Below are 18,105 nucleotides of genomic sequence, written 5' to 3' on the forward strand. Positions count from 1 at the left end.
TCAGGTGATAGTAGAGAGCCTTTCTTTCTTGCCTCTCTTTGGCTGGGCTCCCCCCCCTCCCCACAAATCTGAGGATGAAAGGAAACCAAAGTCCACCTGTCCAATTCCTCTCCACCTTCCAGAGTCTTTTACCATGACTTAAATGAAAAACCCTAGCAATGAAAACTTACCACAAAGTCAAGTGTCATCAACCACTTCCTCCAGTGAAGTGTGAGCCAAGCACAGCTTCCTGGCAAAACTCTACTAAACCTGAAGAGAGCAGCTCCCGAAAGCCAGTCCATCCTTCCTCCCTTCAGTCAAACAGTCAGCCAGGCTGCAGGAGAAGGCTCGCTGACAGTCTCCGTTCCCTCACCTGCCCTACCATGGCTTCTGTTTTCATTTCCTGAACAGGTGTTGGCTCGTTCTCCCTGGATGGCTCAGTAAGGAGGTGGCAACGGCTCCAAGGACGGGGACCCCTTCATCCTCCTCAGGACCGGCTGGGAACAATGGTGCTGGTTTGGCTTCTGCTGTGGGGAACTCTCACTTCTCTCCTGGAGGCTGATCCCCAGAGAGGTAAGGCCCCGTGGTTTCGTTCAGGAATATAGAAGGCAGCTTTTCTTCCAGGTTCCTTGCACCCCAAACACTTTCAGTGGGACAGAGATAAGGGATCGAAGGGGCTTTATTCCTTGCTCTGCTTCTGACTCCCCCGGCTCCCCTTTGGGATGGGGTGGGGGGGATCTCAGTCACCCCCAACTGTAAGGTGAGAGGTTCGATCTTTGTGGTCAAGGGGAAGGTGGGGCTTACACAATAGCTCCATGCCGGGCAGATGGCAATAAGTACTTTAAAAATTCTGAAATTTACTGAACCACAGAGTTGGGCTTGCCAGGGTATCTTCGCACTGCGAGAGAATCCAGAAGGGTCATCCAGAATCCCTTCTAGACTAGAGCAAGGCCCCAATGTCCGGATCATGCATAGGGTCGGGAATGACCCAACTGAAAACCATTAGGTATTTCCCCAACAGCCCTCAGCCCCCTCAGGAAAGATAAAAATAGAAACGGACTTGCATAAACCTCTCCACCGTCACAAGCAAGGTATCTGGAAGGCTATGTTGCATCTGGGGCTTTTCTGAAGTGTGCAAAGTTCTATTTTCCCGAGGGTGTTGATGGGGTTTTCTTAACTACTTGTTTCCCAGGGTCTTTTCCCTAAACCACCCCAGAAAGGAGTCTATCTGAGATCCTGTGAGAAATGCGTTTGATCTTTTGCATTCGGCAAGAGCCCCAGAGGGTTCGTGCACCTGCTTTTTGTCACCCCATTTCTCACCGCTCTCCCAAGACTCCGCTGCCTCCGTGTGTTGGGCTGACACCCCCTCCCACCGGAGACTCGAACACCTGGTTTCAAGGGTCTTGTCCAACGTGTTGTGTCGGGGGTGGGGGTCATCCTTGATGGGGTTTTGTCGATGAGAACTGATTAATACTTAAATATTGCAGAATAGTTCAAGGGCAGGAGGAACCGCTCTCTCTGCTAATAGAAATTGGGCTTGGGGCAGAGGCCTTGTGGTCATCTTGGGAGACTCTGCTGGAGTGTGTCTTGGATGTACACACAAGCGCTTAGTACAGTGCTCTGCACACAGTAAGCGCTCAATAAATACGATTGATTGATTGATTGATGTAGAACTGAGTGGGGAGAAACCAAGGAAATGGCTGGAATTGGCAAAGGCTGTGCCTGAAACCAGTTCTCACCCACAACGTGGTCTCTGTTTGCACCTCTCAGTGACAGTCCACCTACTCGGGTTCATTCATTCATTTATTCAATTGTATTTATTGAGCACTTACTGTGTGCCAAGCACTGTACTAAGTGCTTGGGAAAGTACAATATAACAACAAACAGACACATTCCCTGCCCACAACAAGCTTACTGTCTCCCCCTTCTAGACTGTGAGCCCACTGTTGGGTAGGGACTGTCTCTATATGTTGCCAACTTGTACTTCCCAAGCACTTAGTACAGTGCTCTGCACACAGTAAGTGCTCAATAAATATGATTGATTGATTGATTGATTGATTGATAGAAAGGGAGATGGAAAATTAATATAAATAAATTACAGATATGCACCTAAGTGCTGTGGGGCTGGGAGGGAGGATGAATAAAGGGAGCAAGTCAGGTCGACGCAGAAGGGAGTGGGAGAGGAGGAAAGCGGGGCTTACTCAGGGAAGCCCTCTTGGAGGAGATGTGCCTTCGATAAGGTTTTGAAGGGGGGAGAGAAATTGTCTGTCGGATTTAAGGAGGGAGGGTTTTCCAGGCCAGAGGGAGGATGTGAGAGAGGGGTCGGTGGTGAGATAGAGGACCTCAAGGGTGCTGTGAGAAGGTTAACATTAGAATAGATGACATTGGGTACAGTGAGGTTAGTATTAGCATTAATGTGTGTGTGTTATGTAGTATATTATAGAAATATGTAATATATTCTTTGAATATATAAGTATATAATATATGCATATTGGTTGAACACTCAATTTCATTTATTCTGATTCTGTTGTTAGTGAATATTTCTATGTCTGCCTCCTCCATTACAATGAAAACTTCTTCTGGGCTTGTGTTTTTAATGTACTTTCCCAAAGATTTAGTTCAGAGCATTTCACTCAGTAGGTGCTCAACAAATACCATTACTACCACCACCACTACTACTAGAGAAGTAGAGTGACTTAGTGGATAGAGCACGGGGCTGGGAGTCAGAAGGACCTGGGTTCTAATTCTGGCTCCGCCAAATGTCCGCTGTGTGACCTTGAATCACTTAACTTCTCTGTACTTCAGTTACCTCATCTGTAAAATGGGGATTAAGGGTGTGAGCCCCAGGAGAGACAGGGACTGTGTCCAACCAGATTAATTTGTATCTACCCCAGTGCTTAGAACAGTGCTTGGCACATAATAAGCACTTAACAGGTACTATAATTATTATTATTACTACTACTACTACTACTAATAATAATAATAATGATGGCATTTGTTAAGCGCTTACTATGTGCCAAGCACTGTTCTAAGCACTAGGGGAATACAAGGTGATCAGGTTGTCCCACGTGGGGCTCAAAGTCTTAATCCCCATTTTACAGATGAGGTAACTGAGGCTCAGAGAAGTTAAGTGAGCTGCCCAAGGTCACACAGCAGACATGTGGCAGAGGCGGGATTCGAACCCATGACCTCTGACTCCCAAGACCGGGCTCTTTGCACTGAGCCACGCTGCTTCTCTACTACCATTATTACTGGATGGCAGAGGCGAGAGGGTTTCAGTAGCACCGCAAAAACCCCTGGTACTATGCTAAATTCCTTTGCCCAGATTTTCAGCCCTGAAGACTTCTTGACTGGCCCAAGACTTGTCGGTTATTTACAACAGGAGCCTCCATCATTGCTTGGCACATAGAAAGCGCTTAACAAATACCAACATTATTATTATTATTGACGGGGTGGGTGTCTCTGATCAGCCCTTCCCACTCACAGGGGTTCAGGTCCTCGCTGGTCACTGGGAGCCTTCCGCAGAGAAAAAGTTGAAGGAATTCCTGGTCCCGGTGGAATGGAACAAAGTCCACGGTTGGGGATCTTAATCGAGGTTTTTTGACCTCCAGGGACACTGGGGAATCCCCTCAGACTTTCTCTTCTGCGGACAATGAGACTTTTGATTCTGAATGGGAGAGGTAAGCTGTCCAGTCAAACTGACCATCCAAAGGCCCCATTTCTAGCTGATTCTTCCAGTGGCGTGCCAATCTGAAATGTTTCAAGGCTGCTGGGTAAAACTCAGAACTGGAATGAGTCAACCTGGGTATTTTGACATCTCTATATTACTAGGTCCCGGGATACGACTCTGAGTGACGAGCGGTGTCTTGTTGTTGCCGACACCGCACCTTCGCCAAAAGGAAACGCGGTTCTTAGAATTATGGAAATGCTGATGCTGCCAGCCACTCGTGCATTCTGCTTTCATTCTAGGAATTCTGAGATCATACCTTCAGTACCTTGTCTTAAAAACAAAGAGCGGAAACCTGGTGGCTGGGACTTTGGATGAATTATCCCTACTTGCAAAAGCTGCTCTCCTCCTGACACACAGACAGTAGTTGTACCTAGCCCCCTGTCTTCCCAAATCCTAGACTTGTTCATTCTTATGACACTTTGCCGAGGTAGGTTCGTGGTAAGTACGGAGAAAGGCAGCAGAGAAAGACCACCCACAGGTCTGGGAGTTAAAGGATCTGGGTTCTAGTCCCTGCTCTAAGATCCTCTATGTGACTCATGCCAAGTAGTAGTAGTAATAGTAGTAATGGCATTTACTGAGCACCCTCTGAGTACAATGTGCTGTACTAAACGCTAGAGAAAGTACAATTTAACCCAAGACATATGTCCTGCCCATTAAGAGCTGATAGTCTAATAGGGAAGAGAGATGGATCACTTCATCCCAAATTTGTGTGCATTTTCCATCTTCCTCCTGTCTGAAAATTATTTTACTGTCTCCCTGGTACAGCAGAAACTCTCTGAGGGCAGGGATCATATCTATGTACTCTTCTTTACTCTCTAAAGGCCTTAATATGATGCTCCCCACCCAGTAGGCACTCAGAGTATTGATTTGATTGATTGGCCTCAAAATAAATAAAGAAATGTATGAAATGTTTGGGCAAGGAGCCTCTTTGGGCCTCAGGTTCCTCATCAATCGTATTTATTGAGCGCTTACTATGTGCAGAGCACTGTACTAAGCGCTTGGGAAGTACAATTACAAAAATACAAAGTTCCTCATCTGTCAAATGGGGATAATAACTGGATTTCTCTATTTCACAGGGATGCTATAAGGAGGGAAATGAGATAAGTAATGTGATGCCATTTTAGAAAATAAATGTGCCGTATGCAATTCAGGAGATTATTATTATTACAGAAGGTCCAATAATCAGGCACCTCTAAAAGGTCAGGTTATATTAAATGGTTACATCTCTAGCTGCTTTCCTTTTGGGGGGAAACTGAGGCAAAGAGACCCATTGAGAACCCCCAGAGAATGAGCCACAGAAGAAGGAACTGACCCCCAAAATTCCTTGTCTACAAGTGAAACAATGCCATAAAAGGCATCAGCCCTATTCTTTCCAAGGGCATAAATTTCCTTCCTTAGGCCAAGCCAGGCCGATAGGGTCTCCTTTTCAGCTGCATCACAGATGATCTCCAGAGACCTTGGCCCATAACCCTAGTCAGAACTAAAATGGAACAAGTCGGAAATGCAATTTCTTGCAACCCAGAGGGGTTTTTCAGTAACGAAGGTTTCCGAAATCAGAATGTGTAAGGTAGAGGTCTGCTTCAGAGACCTTTGGTGTATCAAAGTCTGACATTTCACTGTAGGTTATTTCCAGCTCGTAAAAGCCATTTGATACCAACTACTTCCGTAGTCACTGCAGTAGATGCCAAAATGGGTGGAGGGCATGGGGTTCGAGATCCTCAGATTTGCACCCTTGTATTGGAATCTCCTCGAGGGCATGGAGCTAGAGGTCTTTTACCTCTAGACAACTCTCCTAAATGCTCAGTTCAGTGCTCTGCACTCAGAAGGCACTCAATAAATAGTGTTAATTGAATGTAGCCCAGGAGGGTAGGAAGGGAGCCTGGTTCGAAAGGCAAGAGATCCGATTAAAAGAAAAAAACGTTTAAGATGCTTTAGAGGGATAGGAGACTCCTTGAAGGGGTGATGGTGCCAGTGGCCCCCACTGCCCTCAGGGTGAGACCATTCATTTGCCTTCTAAGGGCTCCACGGAGTCCAAGAACCTGGGGTATCCACCTCACCCTAAGCCTAGCAGGCCAATATGTATATATGTTTGTACATATGTATATATGTTTGTACATAGTTATTACTCTATTTATTTATTTATTTATTTTATTTGTACATATCTATTCTATTTATTTGATTTTGTTAGTATCTTTGGTTTTGTTCTCTGTCTCCCCCTTTTAGACTGTGAGCCCACTGTTGGGTAGGGACTGTCTCTATATGTTGCCAATTTGTACTTCCCAAGCGCTTAGTACAGTGCTCTGCACATAGTAAGCACTCAATAAATACGATTGATGATGAGGATGATGATCTCCAGGGTTGGCATCCAGATAGCTCCACCATCAAGACCAGGAGAGCTCACCTTAGGGTACTGAGGTGGCTGATATGGACAAAGGACCCTGCCACCCTAAAGGGAGGGAATAGGTTTCTTGGGTTTGGAAACCATCGATGAGCATGGAGATGCTGACACTTCATCGTCACATAAAATGTGCTAAAGTGGCAAAAGCTGACCGTGGCAGATTTGGGTTTAGCCTGGATTTTACAGACTGAAATTCAGGATAGAAGTCCATCAGGTAAAATGATAAAAAACACAACCTGCCTAGGAGAACAGCCCCAGGTGTGGTTCACCCCAATATCATCAGAATACCAAGTCAGCAAAGCTAGGGGAAAGGATTATTCAGTTGACAGAATTGTAGTTAAACCTTCAAGAAAACGGGGTCAGATTCAAGCTTCCAATGGAGACTGCAGCCTCATCACCCAGGTATTTATTGAGTGATATGACTGCTCCCTGTCAATATCTACTAACTTTATTGTCCTCTCCCAAGCATTTAGTATGGGGCTTTGCACAGAGTAAGCATTCAATAAATACAAGTGATTGATTAACCCCAGCACAGGCTGAAATTTTTCAAGGTGGCCAGTTCCAACTTGGTCGTGGTCCCTTGGGGACAGGGTGGCCAGGTATGGCCCAGACCCAATGGGGACCAGAGAGGGCCGATCTCCTTCTGGGAGAGGCGCACCTGGGTGTGAGGAGTGCACTCTCACCTGAAAGGGCTTTTTTAAAAAAAAATGGTATTTGTTAAGTGCTTACTATGTGCCAGGCACTGTTCTATGCGTGGGGTAGACCCAAATTAATCAGATTGGACACAGTCCTTGTCTCCCAGAGGGCTCATAGTCTTAATCCCCATTTTGCAGAGGAGGTAACTGAGGCACAGAGAGGTTAAGTGACTTCCCCAAGGTCACACAGCAGACTAATGGCAGAGTCAGGATTAGAACCCACATCCTCGTGACTCCCAGGCTTGTGGAAGGGTGTCCTGATGACCGCCGCTGGAACTTTAGTCCGTGTGTGACTCCCAGCACGCAGAACCAGATAAGACCCAACTGCAATCCAGTTGGCCCTAACTGATCCTAACTGTGGTGGTGGTGGTAGATGGGAGCCACAGAGGGTGAGGGGAAAACTGAGCCTGCCACAAAGCCTAATGGAAATTTTTTTTTAACTATCCCAGTTCTGTAAAGGACCCTAGTCCCTATTCCTGAGGAATTTACAATCACATGGGGGAGTCCAGTGAAAACCATACAAACACAACACAGTTGCACCCCTCGACACACACACAGACAATTCAGTAGAAAGTATGTGTCAAGGCAAAAAGAAAACTAAATAAAAATGGCAGAGGGTTGCACGAAGGTTTGCAGGGACATATGAGGGCTGAAGCACTTGAGTGAATGAGTTGGGCAGGAGAGAGGAGGGGTGGAGAGGAGGGCAGGGGTCACCTGGGAAGGTTTCATGCAGGATGTGGCTTTTTAACTGAACTTTGAAGGAAGGGGAAGGTGGTTCGGCAAAACAGTTGGGGGCAGGCATTCCTGGTAGAGGGAATGCCAAGTGCGACGACTCAAGTGTGAGAAGTGTCATGTGAGGTGGGGGAATGAGGATGCCAGTTGAAGCAGGGTAGAGCGGAGGGCAACAGCAGGGCCTTAGAAGGGGAAGCTGGTTGAGAAAAGCTTTTGAGGCCAAAGCTCAAGAATTTGAATGCGTTAGTAGTGATAGCATTTACTGAACCTCCACTGGGTTAACTAAGTGCTTGGGAGCGCAAAATGGAGCAGTTAATCGTTGCCTTTGTAGGGGTGGAGCCAATAGAAGTATCAGATTTGTGCCGCTGTAGCTAGGACAGGCTGCAGTCGGAGTAGTCCAGAGGAGGGGACCCGAGCACTAGGACAGTGATCCTGGGAGAGGCTAGAGTTAATGGTATTTATTGAGCATTTACTGTGTGTCGAGCACTGTACTAAGTACTTGGGAAAAGCGGATGTGGAACCAACGAACCACTTCACATTTTGTGCAAGCCAAGATTACCCTTTGCCATGCAGAGCGTTGTTGCTGAATGTGGTACCTAGCATTGCTTTTGACTGGGCCTCTTGATGGTAGAATTTCTTCCAGAGACTCTGATCTCCCAACCGCTGCCTATCGCGCGCCGCTGCCTGCAACAGCCCACTGCTCCTCCACTTCCCCTGGGGCCGGGCTTCCCTGTTCCTATTGAGCCTTTGTTCTGGTCTCCCTGCTCGTGGCTTTCCCTTCCCTACTCACCATACCGTAGTGTCGTCCAGTGACTGCCAGTCCCTATACAAGGCAGGGTGAAGCTAGCAGCGTCACGAGGGCTACGAGTTGCAGAAGTGACCTGGGGTAATATCGTAGGGCTGCAGTAGCAGGATTCTGCCTTACTACTAGGACCCGCACCACAGTTCATATTTATTGAGTGCTTACTGTCTGAGGAGCACAATACTAAGAGCCTGGGAGAGTACAGTATAACAAAGTTGGTAGCCACATTCTCTGCCCACAAGAATCACAACCACCGGCACCTCTGAGTTTTCCCGAGGGCCCGCGCAGAGGTTACTTTCACAAGCACAGGTCCTTTCTCCGAATGAGATGGGTGAGACACCCCTGTAAAAGCCCTGAGTAGTTAGGTGGTGTTCTGCTAGTGTTCACCCTCCTCACATGGGGTACTCAGTGTCTGGGAGGAAAATACAGAGACTGATCAAAAGGCCTGTTCCTTTGTGATGCCTGGGCTTTAATTTAGAGGAAACAGTGCGGCGAATGCAAAAAGCCCAAGACTGGGAGTCAGGAGGATTGGGTTCTAGTCCTAGCTCTACCACTGGTCTGCTGTGTGACTCTAGACAAGTCACTTAACCAACCTGGGCTTATTTCCATCTTTAAAACAGGAACGAGCTAGGATTTCAGTCCTATATGGATCAGGATGGTGCCACATCTGATCTGACCTTGTATCTACTTCAGCACTTAACAAATAGTAAGCACTTAATAAATACCATAATTATTAAGGACTAATTATATATATATATATATATATATGTGTATATATAATGTATGTACACTAAATTATAGTTATTTATTCTGAATACTCTATTTGCATTACTTAACAAATAGTAAGCACTTAATAAATACCATAATTATTATTAAGGACTAATTATATATATATACATATATATAATGTATGTACACTAAATTATAGTTATTTATTCTGAATACTCTATCTGTAAATATTTTTATGCTCATTAGAATGTAAGCTCCTTGAGGAGAGCTTAGTGCTCTGCACTTGAGGAGATTACAGTGCTCTGCACATAGTAAGCGCTCAATAAATACGATTGATGATGAGGAGAGGGGACAATGTCTCTTGCTTCTGTTGTACTTTCCCAGGCATTTAAAACAGTGCTTTTTTTAATGGTATTTGTTAAATGCTTAATATGTGCCAGGCACTGTATTAAGCACCGGGGTAGACACAAGCTAACCAGGTTGGACACAATCCATGTCCCGCATGGGGCTTACAGTATTAACATCCATTTTACAGATAACATAACTGAGGCACAGAGAAGTTAAGCGACTTGCCCAAGGTCACACAGCGGACAAGTGGTGGACCCGGGATAAGAACTCAGGGGATGTGTCTGTTCATTATTATACTGTACTTTCCCAAGCACTTAGTACAGTGCTCTGCACACAGTAAATGCTCAATAAATATAACTGAAAGATTGAATGAATTCAGGTCCTTCTGCCGCCCAGGCCTGTGCTCTAGCCACTTAAACCACGCTGCTCTGCACTAAATAGGTGTTCAACAAATACCATTCATTGATCTGGCTCTCTAACTTCAAGTGAGAAAATGGCAAGCCATCCAGAACAGCCGAGTGGCTCGTCCTTCTTTCCAAAAATCAGCAGACATGAAAATCCCTTCACGTCTCCCAGTGGCTCATTCCATTGATCCAATGTCCTGTTCCAGGAAGTCTTTATGCACTCCAGGCCCCACGAAAGTGGTGCTGTATAAACCACAGTCATAATCGATGACCTAATGGAGGTTTTCAGTCCTAGAAGTACTAGTAATGATATTTATTTAAAACCCACCATGTGCTACATACTGAACTAGGCACTTGAAATGTACCAACGGGAGCATGATACATGTTCCCTGCACCACAAGGAGCTTAAACTCTATCAGGAGAGACAGTCATGAAAATATTTACAAATAGGATAATCAGAATAAAGAAACTGGTTGTACAATCCATTATATACATAGAATGCATCCATTATATATATTCATTAGTACAGTGCTAAGCACTTAGTACAGAGTTTTGCACATAGTAAACACTGAATAAATGACTGAATAAATGAATATATACAATAGATAAAATTGATTGCACAATCAATTAATTTAGTCTGGTTTTATATACATATATCAATTAGTTGATTATATATGCATATAAAATCAGAATAAATTAATGTATATATATATATATATATATATATACAGTAAGCACTCAATAGAGAAGCAGCATGTTTCAGTGGCAAGAGCCCGGGCTTGGGAGTCAGAGGTAGTGGGTTCTAATCCCAGCTCCGCCACCTGTCAGCTGTGTGACTTTAGGCAAGTCACTTAACTTCCCTGTGCCTCAGTTACCTCATCTGTAAAATGGGGATTAAGACTGTGAGCCCCATGTGGGACAACCTGATTACCTTGTATCCACTCCAGAGCTTAGAACAGTGCTTGGCACGTAGTAAGAGCTTAACAAATACCATTATTATTATTATTATAAATATGATTGAATGAATATATATAGGACTGAGGCTTATCTGTTGTTCTTGATGGAAGATTTCATTCATCCACCCATCCACCCACCTACCCTTCATGTTGATCTAGCATCTAACCTGGTGCTTGGCATTTAGCACTTAACAAATAACATTATCATTGCTATTATTATAGTTCCATTCTCTCTCGTTACAATTTCAATCCATAGTATTTACTGAGCTCTTAAATGTGTACAAAGCATAGAACCAAGCACTTGATAGAGTGTAATATGATTAGAAGACACAATCCCTGCCTTCAAAACTTACAGTCTAGCAGAGGAGACAGTATCCAAAACAAATCGCAGTGAGGAGGAAGAAGGAAAAGAAGACATGCCCCTGTTCAGTCTTCTGTGGACTCAGGGATGGATGTTCAGCATTTTTCTTTCCTGGAATGGTTCCCTGACTTCCCTCCTTCCGCTACCTCAGAAATTTATCTTGAAGATTGGTGCCTGGCCTGCAGAGAGGCTTGTGACTGCAGAGAGGCTGTGACAGTTGGCTGACCAGCAACCCTGTTCATTTATGGGTCAGGCTAACCTCAGCACATAACGGCGAATCCCCTTAGGTAGCCCGTGGGCTAGTAAGTGACAGGCCGGATTTTCTGAAGCACTTTCTGCTTTTTCTCATGACTTCTCTCTGCTAAGTACCACCATTGTGAGCCCATTGTTCTAGACTGCTGTCGGGTAGGGACCGTCTCTATATGTTGCCAACTTGCACTTCCCAAGCACTTAGTACAGTGCTCTGCACACAGTAAGTGCTCAACAAATACAATTGAATGAATGAATGAATGGCTAGTGACCAAGGGAATCCCCGTCTTCACTGAAGACTGAAGAAAAAGAACTATGACTTCAACTGGAGGAGAGGTTTAGAGTTTTCTAACAGGAGGGATGATTAAACATTGGGTTGGATGCTGAGGAAGGATGAGGGATCCTTTCCTCTGGAGATCTCTAGTCAATAGGATAGAATCACCTAGGCCTGGCATGGCTTAAGAGGTCATTTCCAGGGGATGAATCATATCAAAATAGGGATGATTTCCAGATGCAGGTGAATGGATGTGCTGGGCCCACAACCCACAGTTCAGTATATCCTACCACTGCCTTCCTCTACACCCTTCTCACCCTCGCCGAGCGGCTTTGTGTCGTTCACATTTCCTACACTTCTAAGAAAACACCGAGGCTGAATCAAGTGTGCCACGGCAGCCCACAAAACAGAGGAAACTCTGAGCCCTGTTCACCTCAGCGTCTGACTCAACACGCCAGGTTCAGGAATTGCCCACGACGTCACCCACTCTTTGGTGCCTGGACAGAAATAGCTACCTTCCTCAGAAGCACTGTCAGTGATTCCTTGAAGTCCCTCCCCAGAGTGTGCATGTGTGTGTACATATGTGGTGGCAGTAGTTGGCGGAGAAGGCATCTGGCTTTGGATAATGACTTGCATCGTGGGAGAGTGGGGGATTTTTCCTTCCTGAGGGGTTAGTCTGTTGGAAAAGATGTCAACCCCAGAGGAGTTCCCAGAGGAATGGACTGAGTCCCCCTTTTTTCCTCTGCTCTTCCTCCCCTCCCCATCAGCCCTACTCCCTCCCTCTGGTCTACCCCCCTCCCTGCCCCACAAAACTTGTGTACATTTGCACATATTTATTATTCTATTTATTTTATAAATGGTGTGTATATATCTATCATCCTATCTATTTTGATGCTATTGATGCCTGTCCACTTGTTTTGTTTTGTTGTCTGTCTCCCCCCTTCTAGACTGTGAGCCGTTGTTGGGTACGGATTGTCTCTATGTGTTGCCGAATTGTACTTTCCAAGCGCTTAGTACAGTGCTCTGCACATAGTAAGCGCTCAATAAATATGATTGAATGAATGAATGAATGAGATGAGGGTCTGCAGTGCTTTGTTCCACCCTCTTCCCACTTCCCCTCCCATTCCACTGGTTTCTGACCAGCTATAGATTGACGAAACTGGATTAGGGGCATCCAACCTGGCCCCGAGTCAGTCTGGCGTGGGGGAACCACCCAAGCCTGCTACAAATCCAGCACTAATCTGGAACTCCTGTTCCCTCCCTCAAAAAGCCCACGAGTCCCACCCGGCTGGTCTTTGGTACTCCTGCTGAATCCTGTTTGGGAGTGAATCTGTTCTGGTCCACTTGGGTGCTCAGATTTCTTTTGGACTGTACCCTGGGCTGACCCCAACCTGGGGTGCCTTGGAAACAGAGCTGCAGTACTGTCCATTATCCGACCACATTCGGCACAAGAAGTGGAGGAACCGATTCCTCCAGGCAAAGAAGTTAGTTGGGTCTTAAAGAAGCCGTAGATGAAGAATCCAGGGAGTGGCAGTTTAGTCTGACCTCTGCTCAGGCCTGTTGTATACACTGGGCAAAACACTCAGTGCTCTGTGCCTCCGTTTCTCTGTCTGTTCGATGGAGATAATAATCCCTAGTAGTAGTAGCAGTGGTAGTAGTATTAATGGTGTTTAATACGTGCCTACCCCACTTACTGGACATTGTGAGAATCAACGTGAGAGGGCTCATGCATTGAGTTCAGAAAAGGAGCAGTAAAATCAAAGCCAGATTCTCAGTTATTAATCTAAGGTGGAGGCCTGGGCGGCCTGGATGGGGTCTGTGACTTCCTCAAGATCCAGAGAGAACCTAGAGTCTTGTTTTGGGCCTTTTTGCAGTCACCTCAGAATGGGTGGGGCTCTATTCTCTATCCCTCCTTTAGGGAGTAGAGTCTGTTAGTCAATCAATAAGTGTATTAATTGAATTTCCATTGAGTGCAATAAATCAATCAATTGTATTTTTTGAGTGCTTACTGTGTGCACAACACTGTACTAAGCGCTTGAGAGAGTACAATATAGCAATATAACAGAGTTGGGAGACACTTTCCCTGCCCCCAATGAGCTTGCATTCCAGAGGTTGCAGATCCCAGGGTGCTAAATGCTTTGGGTAAGGAAGGAGGAGACACAGTCCCACCCTGTAAGTAGTTTGCAGTCAAATGGAGAGACTGAATTTATTGGAGAGGCAGAACTGGTGTAAAGTCACAATCACACAGAGTTAGAGGATAAGCTCTTTGCTCTTTGTACTCTCCCAAATGCTCAGTACAGTGCTCTGCACACAGTAAGCGCTCAGTAAACATTACGATTGGGACAAATAGTGTGAAAGTGCCTTGGGAACAACGCAAGCACTCCTGCAAATTCAAGGAATTATTATCATTATGACCTGACTTCTGGGGATTGAGAGCCACTGAATTGAGTCTCCTAGGGAGGATGTCGTAGCCCCCTCTTCCTGGTTTGAGCCAGAAGTAGGGAGATGAGCGAGACGTATCTTTGGATTTCCCATCTATGAGTGGGGTAAGGAACTCTGTGGTATGCTGTGGTTTTACCACTGAGCAGATTAATTACTATAACTTTCCAAGCTGTGGGCAGCACTTTCAAGCTGTCTTCTGCCTCTGATGAAGTGCCGAGTTGCAACTTCAAACCCGGCTCGGTACTTACGTGCGGTATCCGTTTCCGCCGGCTGCGGTGGTTTCAGAGGTCCCCATCTTCCCCTCCTCTTCCCCGCCCCTTCCCCCTTGCCCCCCATCTCCCCAACCCCCCTGACCGCGAGTGCCTGGGAAAAAGTTAAACGGCAGCGGCAAGAGAAAATTTTATCTCAGAAAGTGAAAAAAACAATCAGACAAAGAAGACCTAGCTTCTCAGCTGACACAACCGGAGCTCACGGGGACGGGGCATGCTTCGAAAAGGCGCCTCTGACGTCCCTTCCTTTCACTTCGTATTTAGCTTATGCCTTTCACACCTCTCTGTTGCCAAAACCAGAGGGAATGTGTTTCACTTTCATTCTCCCTTCAGTTTCGCTTCTCGATTCTAACCCCTGTCCCGAGCCAGGGGACGCCTGGGTCCATGACCCGGGACAGGACACTGTTGTGAAAGAACGGTCAATCCCACCCCTGCAGGAAAGTGGGGTACGGGGTGCGGTGAGCACTCTGAACTGGGGTCAGGGGGCTAAAGGGCCATCCTCTGGGCTTCTTGGGGTTGCCCTTGGCTTCTTGGTGTTTCCACTTCCCTTTCCCGCTTTCCAGAAATAGCGTGAGATTGCGTTCATTAAAGTCTTTGAGTTCTTCGGCTCTACCTCAAGAGTGAGCCCGGTGATTTTTCCGGTATCTGACTGGTTAGGTAATAATCCTTCGTCCCCAGAGCGATTCCTCCCTAGAGAGACAAATCCTTTTCACAGACTTCCTGGAATGTTCCACACACTCATACTGAGACCTTCCTTCTCAGTCAGAGCTGCTGTGCAAAGACCCAATGAATGATTTCCGCAAACAGCTCATAATTTCCCCCAAGTGTTCGCTCTCTCTCTCTCTCTCTTTCTCTTTCTCTCTCTCCCCCTCTCTTTTTATTTCTAGCTCTTTCTCTTTCTGGGTCTCAATATCTGCCTCTCTCTTTCTCCCTCCTTCTCTTTCTGCTCTTTAATAATAACGATACTTATTAACGTTTACAATAGGCCAAGTGCTGGGGTAGATACAAGATAATCAGATTGGACACAGTACCTGTCCCACCCAGGAGTCACAGTCTAAGGGGGAGGAAGCACAGCCATCTTACCCCCGTTTTATAGATGAGAAAACAGGTAGAGCGGTTCTGCTATAACTCTGTCCTCTCTTCTACCCAGCAAACCTACTTCTCCTCCATAATTGACTCTCATGCCCACTTCCTGCACCAACTATTCCAGCCTTTTAACAACTTCTGAAACTCCTGATATCCCTGCTTCTCTTCTCTCTCTCCCCTGAAGACTTTACCTAAAACTTCATTGAGAAAAGCAAAGCCATCAGGGATAAGCTCCCCAAAACCTCCCCCCGGCATTCTCCAGTCTCCTCCCACCCCCATATCCACTCTCTCTTCCTTATCAACCATCTCTCAAGAGGATATCTACACTTGCTTTCAAAGTCTTCCCCTTATTCATTCATTAAATCATATTTATTGAGCATTTACCGTGTGCAGAGCACTGTACTAAGCGGTTGGGAAGAACAAGTCGGCAACATATAGAGATGTCTCCCCCTTCTAGACTGTGAGCCCATTGTTGCCAACTTGTAAGAACCTACCCAACAACGGGCTCACAGTCTAGAAGGGGAAGACAGACAACAAAACAAAACATGTAGACCTTAAAAACACTGACACCTGCTCTTTTCCCCACTCTAACCACCATCTTCAACTCCTCACTTTCTAACGGCCCCTGCTCTCTGCCTTCAAATCAATCAGTCAATCAATCAATGGTATTTATTGAGCACTCACTATGTGCAGAGCACTGTACTAAGTGCTTGGAAGAGTACAACAGATTTAGCAGACGTGTTCCCCGACTACAACGAGTTCACAGTCGCACACCCCAACTTTAATCAATTCATTTTGCCCAGTTCTTGCTTGTCACAACTCCACCTTCTTACTCTCACCCTCCCTTTTGCCTCGAATTTCCTCTCTCTTCATATGACAAACCACTGCTCTCCTCATCTTCAAAGGTCTGCTGAAATCACATCTCCCTCAGGGGCCTTCCTTGGTTAATACTTCACCTCCCCACCCTATTTCCCCCTCTTTCCACTTCAGTCTCACCTAAGCGCTTGGACACTCACCTCCTCAGCCCTCATATACACATATTTAAACACCCTTTTGCTTCTCTTTATATGTAATTTAGTTCAGTGGGTCCTTGAGGACAGGGCTCATGTCTATTAATTCTATTGAACTCTCCCAAGTGCTCAGCACTCTGTGCTCTGGACACAGTAAGCCCTTAATAAAGTCTATTGATTGACTACTTTCTATTATACTAGAAACTCCTCGGAGAGAAATTCTCCAGCCCAGGTTCAGGAGACCATTTAGTCTGAGTTCAGTTTCACACCAGACAGTCTGGTTTTCAGCTTGTCTGTTCCCTGCCTGGTATGGCTACAGTGTCAAATGCCTTTGTTCAGTATGCTTATTTTAACGTCCAGCTTCCTTCCACTGTGGCTCCCACCGCTGAGATACACATCTCGGAACTGGTGCCTGCGGCTGCAGGGATCTGGATCCGGAAAGGGAAAGCAGTGGCCCGGGAGCAAGTGTTGCGGAAGGTCCAAGGAAGCCCCCCAAAACACCCTATGCTCCAGTAGCCTGGGATGTAATACTACTACTGCTACTACTACTACTACTACTACTACTACTACTACTACTACTACTACTACTAATAATAATAATAATAATAATAATGGCATTTGTTAAGCACTTACTATGTGCCAAGCACTGTTCTGAGCACTGAGGTAGATACAAAATAATCAGGTTGGACCCTGTCCTTGTCCCACACGGGGCTCACAGTCTTAATCCCCAATTTACAGGTGAGGTAAATGAGTTAAGTGACTTGCCCAAGGTCACACAGCAGACAAGTGGCAGAGCCATTCAGAACCTACACCCTCTGACTCCCAAGCCTGTGTTCTTTCCAGTAGGCCATGCTGTTGTCCGCTTGGCCTAAAGTATATGATGTCTCCCCCTTTTAGACTGTGAGCCCACTGTTGGGCAGGGACTGTCTCTATATGTTGCCAATTTGTACTTCCCAAGCGCTTAGTACAGTGCTCTGCACATAGTAAGCGCTCAATAAATACGATTGATGATGATGATGATGATGATGATGTCTGCCTGTCCGGTGCCCACAAGGGCAATCAGTGGCCAACCTAACCCAAACCCCAAGTACGCAGTCCGCGGTAGAAAGCCATCATGACTGAATGACTCTTTCTCACCCCATCTTTCATTCCCCGGGGAAATGGAAACTAACCATGTGTCACCCAAGCATTCACCTAAACGGGTTTGGCCTAGTAAACTTTTTTAACCAGACCTCCGGTTAACACCTCTTTACCACCCCACCCCTACCCCAGATCAAGTCCCTCCCTGAAAACCCCGCGGTTTCCCCCTGAGTCCCTCCCTGCCTGAAAAGTCCACGCTGGGATTAGAATTCACAGCTGGACATGTCCCACGCTGCCCTTTAGCATCATTAATCCTGGGTTTTTGTTGTTCTGGTGGCACTGGTTGTGGTACTTCTTTTTTTCTCACAGCCTACATTTCCAAATTTCCATCCACTCAGCTTCTGCCTCCTCCATCCTACCTCCTTCCCCAGCCTTCTCTTCACTGCCTGGGGAAGCCCCTCATCCTCGGTGGAAAGTCTTCCCTCCTCTCCCATCTGTTCCTCCTAGCTGAAGTGGGGGTGGGGAAAGGTTTAGAGCAGTTGAATAAACTCTGCGGCTTGA

General features: G+C 46.1%; 1 protein-coding gene across 1 annotated transcript in view; it reads left to right on the forward strand.

Moving 5' to 3' along the window:
• Positions 1–356: 356 nt before the first annotated feature.
• Positions 357–18,105, forward strand: part of IL2RA (interleukin 2 receptor subunit alpha) — a 38,411-nt gene continuing 20,662 nt past the window's right edge. The window contains exon 1 of the mRNA XM_038740888.1: positions 357–552. Coding sequence (XP_038596816.1) covers positions 486–552 — 67 coding nt within the window. The 5' untranslated portion in view covers positions 357–485. The remainder of the gene's footprint in view (positions 553–18,105) is intronic.

This window comes from Tachyglossus aculeatus, assembly GCF_015852505.1.
Source record: "Tachyglossus aculeatus isolate mTacAcu1 chromosome 12 unlocalized genomic scaffold, mTacAcu1.pri SUPER_6_unloc_1, whole genome shotgun sequence".
Lineage (NCBI taxonomy): Eukaryota > Metazoa > Chordata > Mammalia > Monotremata > Tachyglossidae > Tachyglossus > Tachyglossus aculeatus.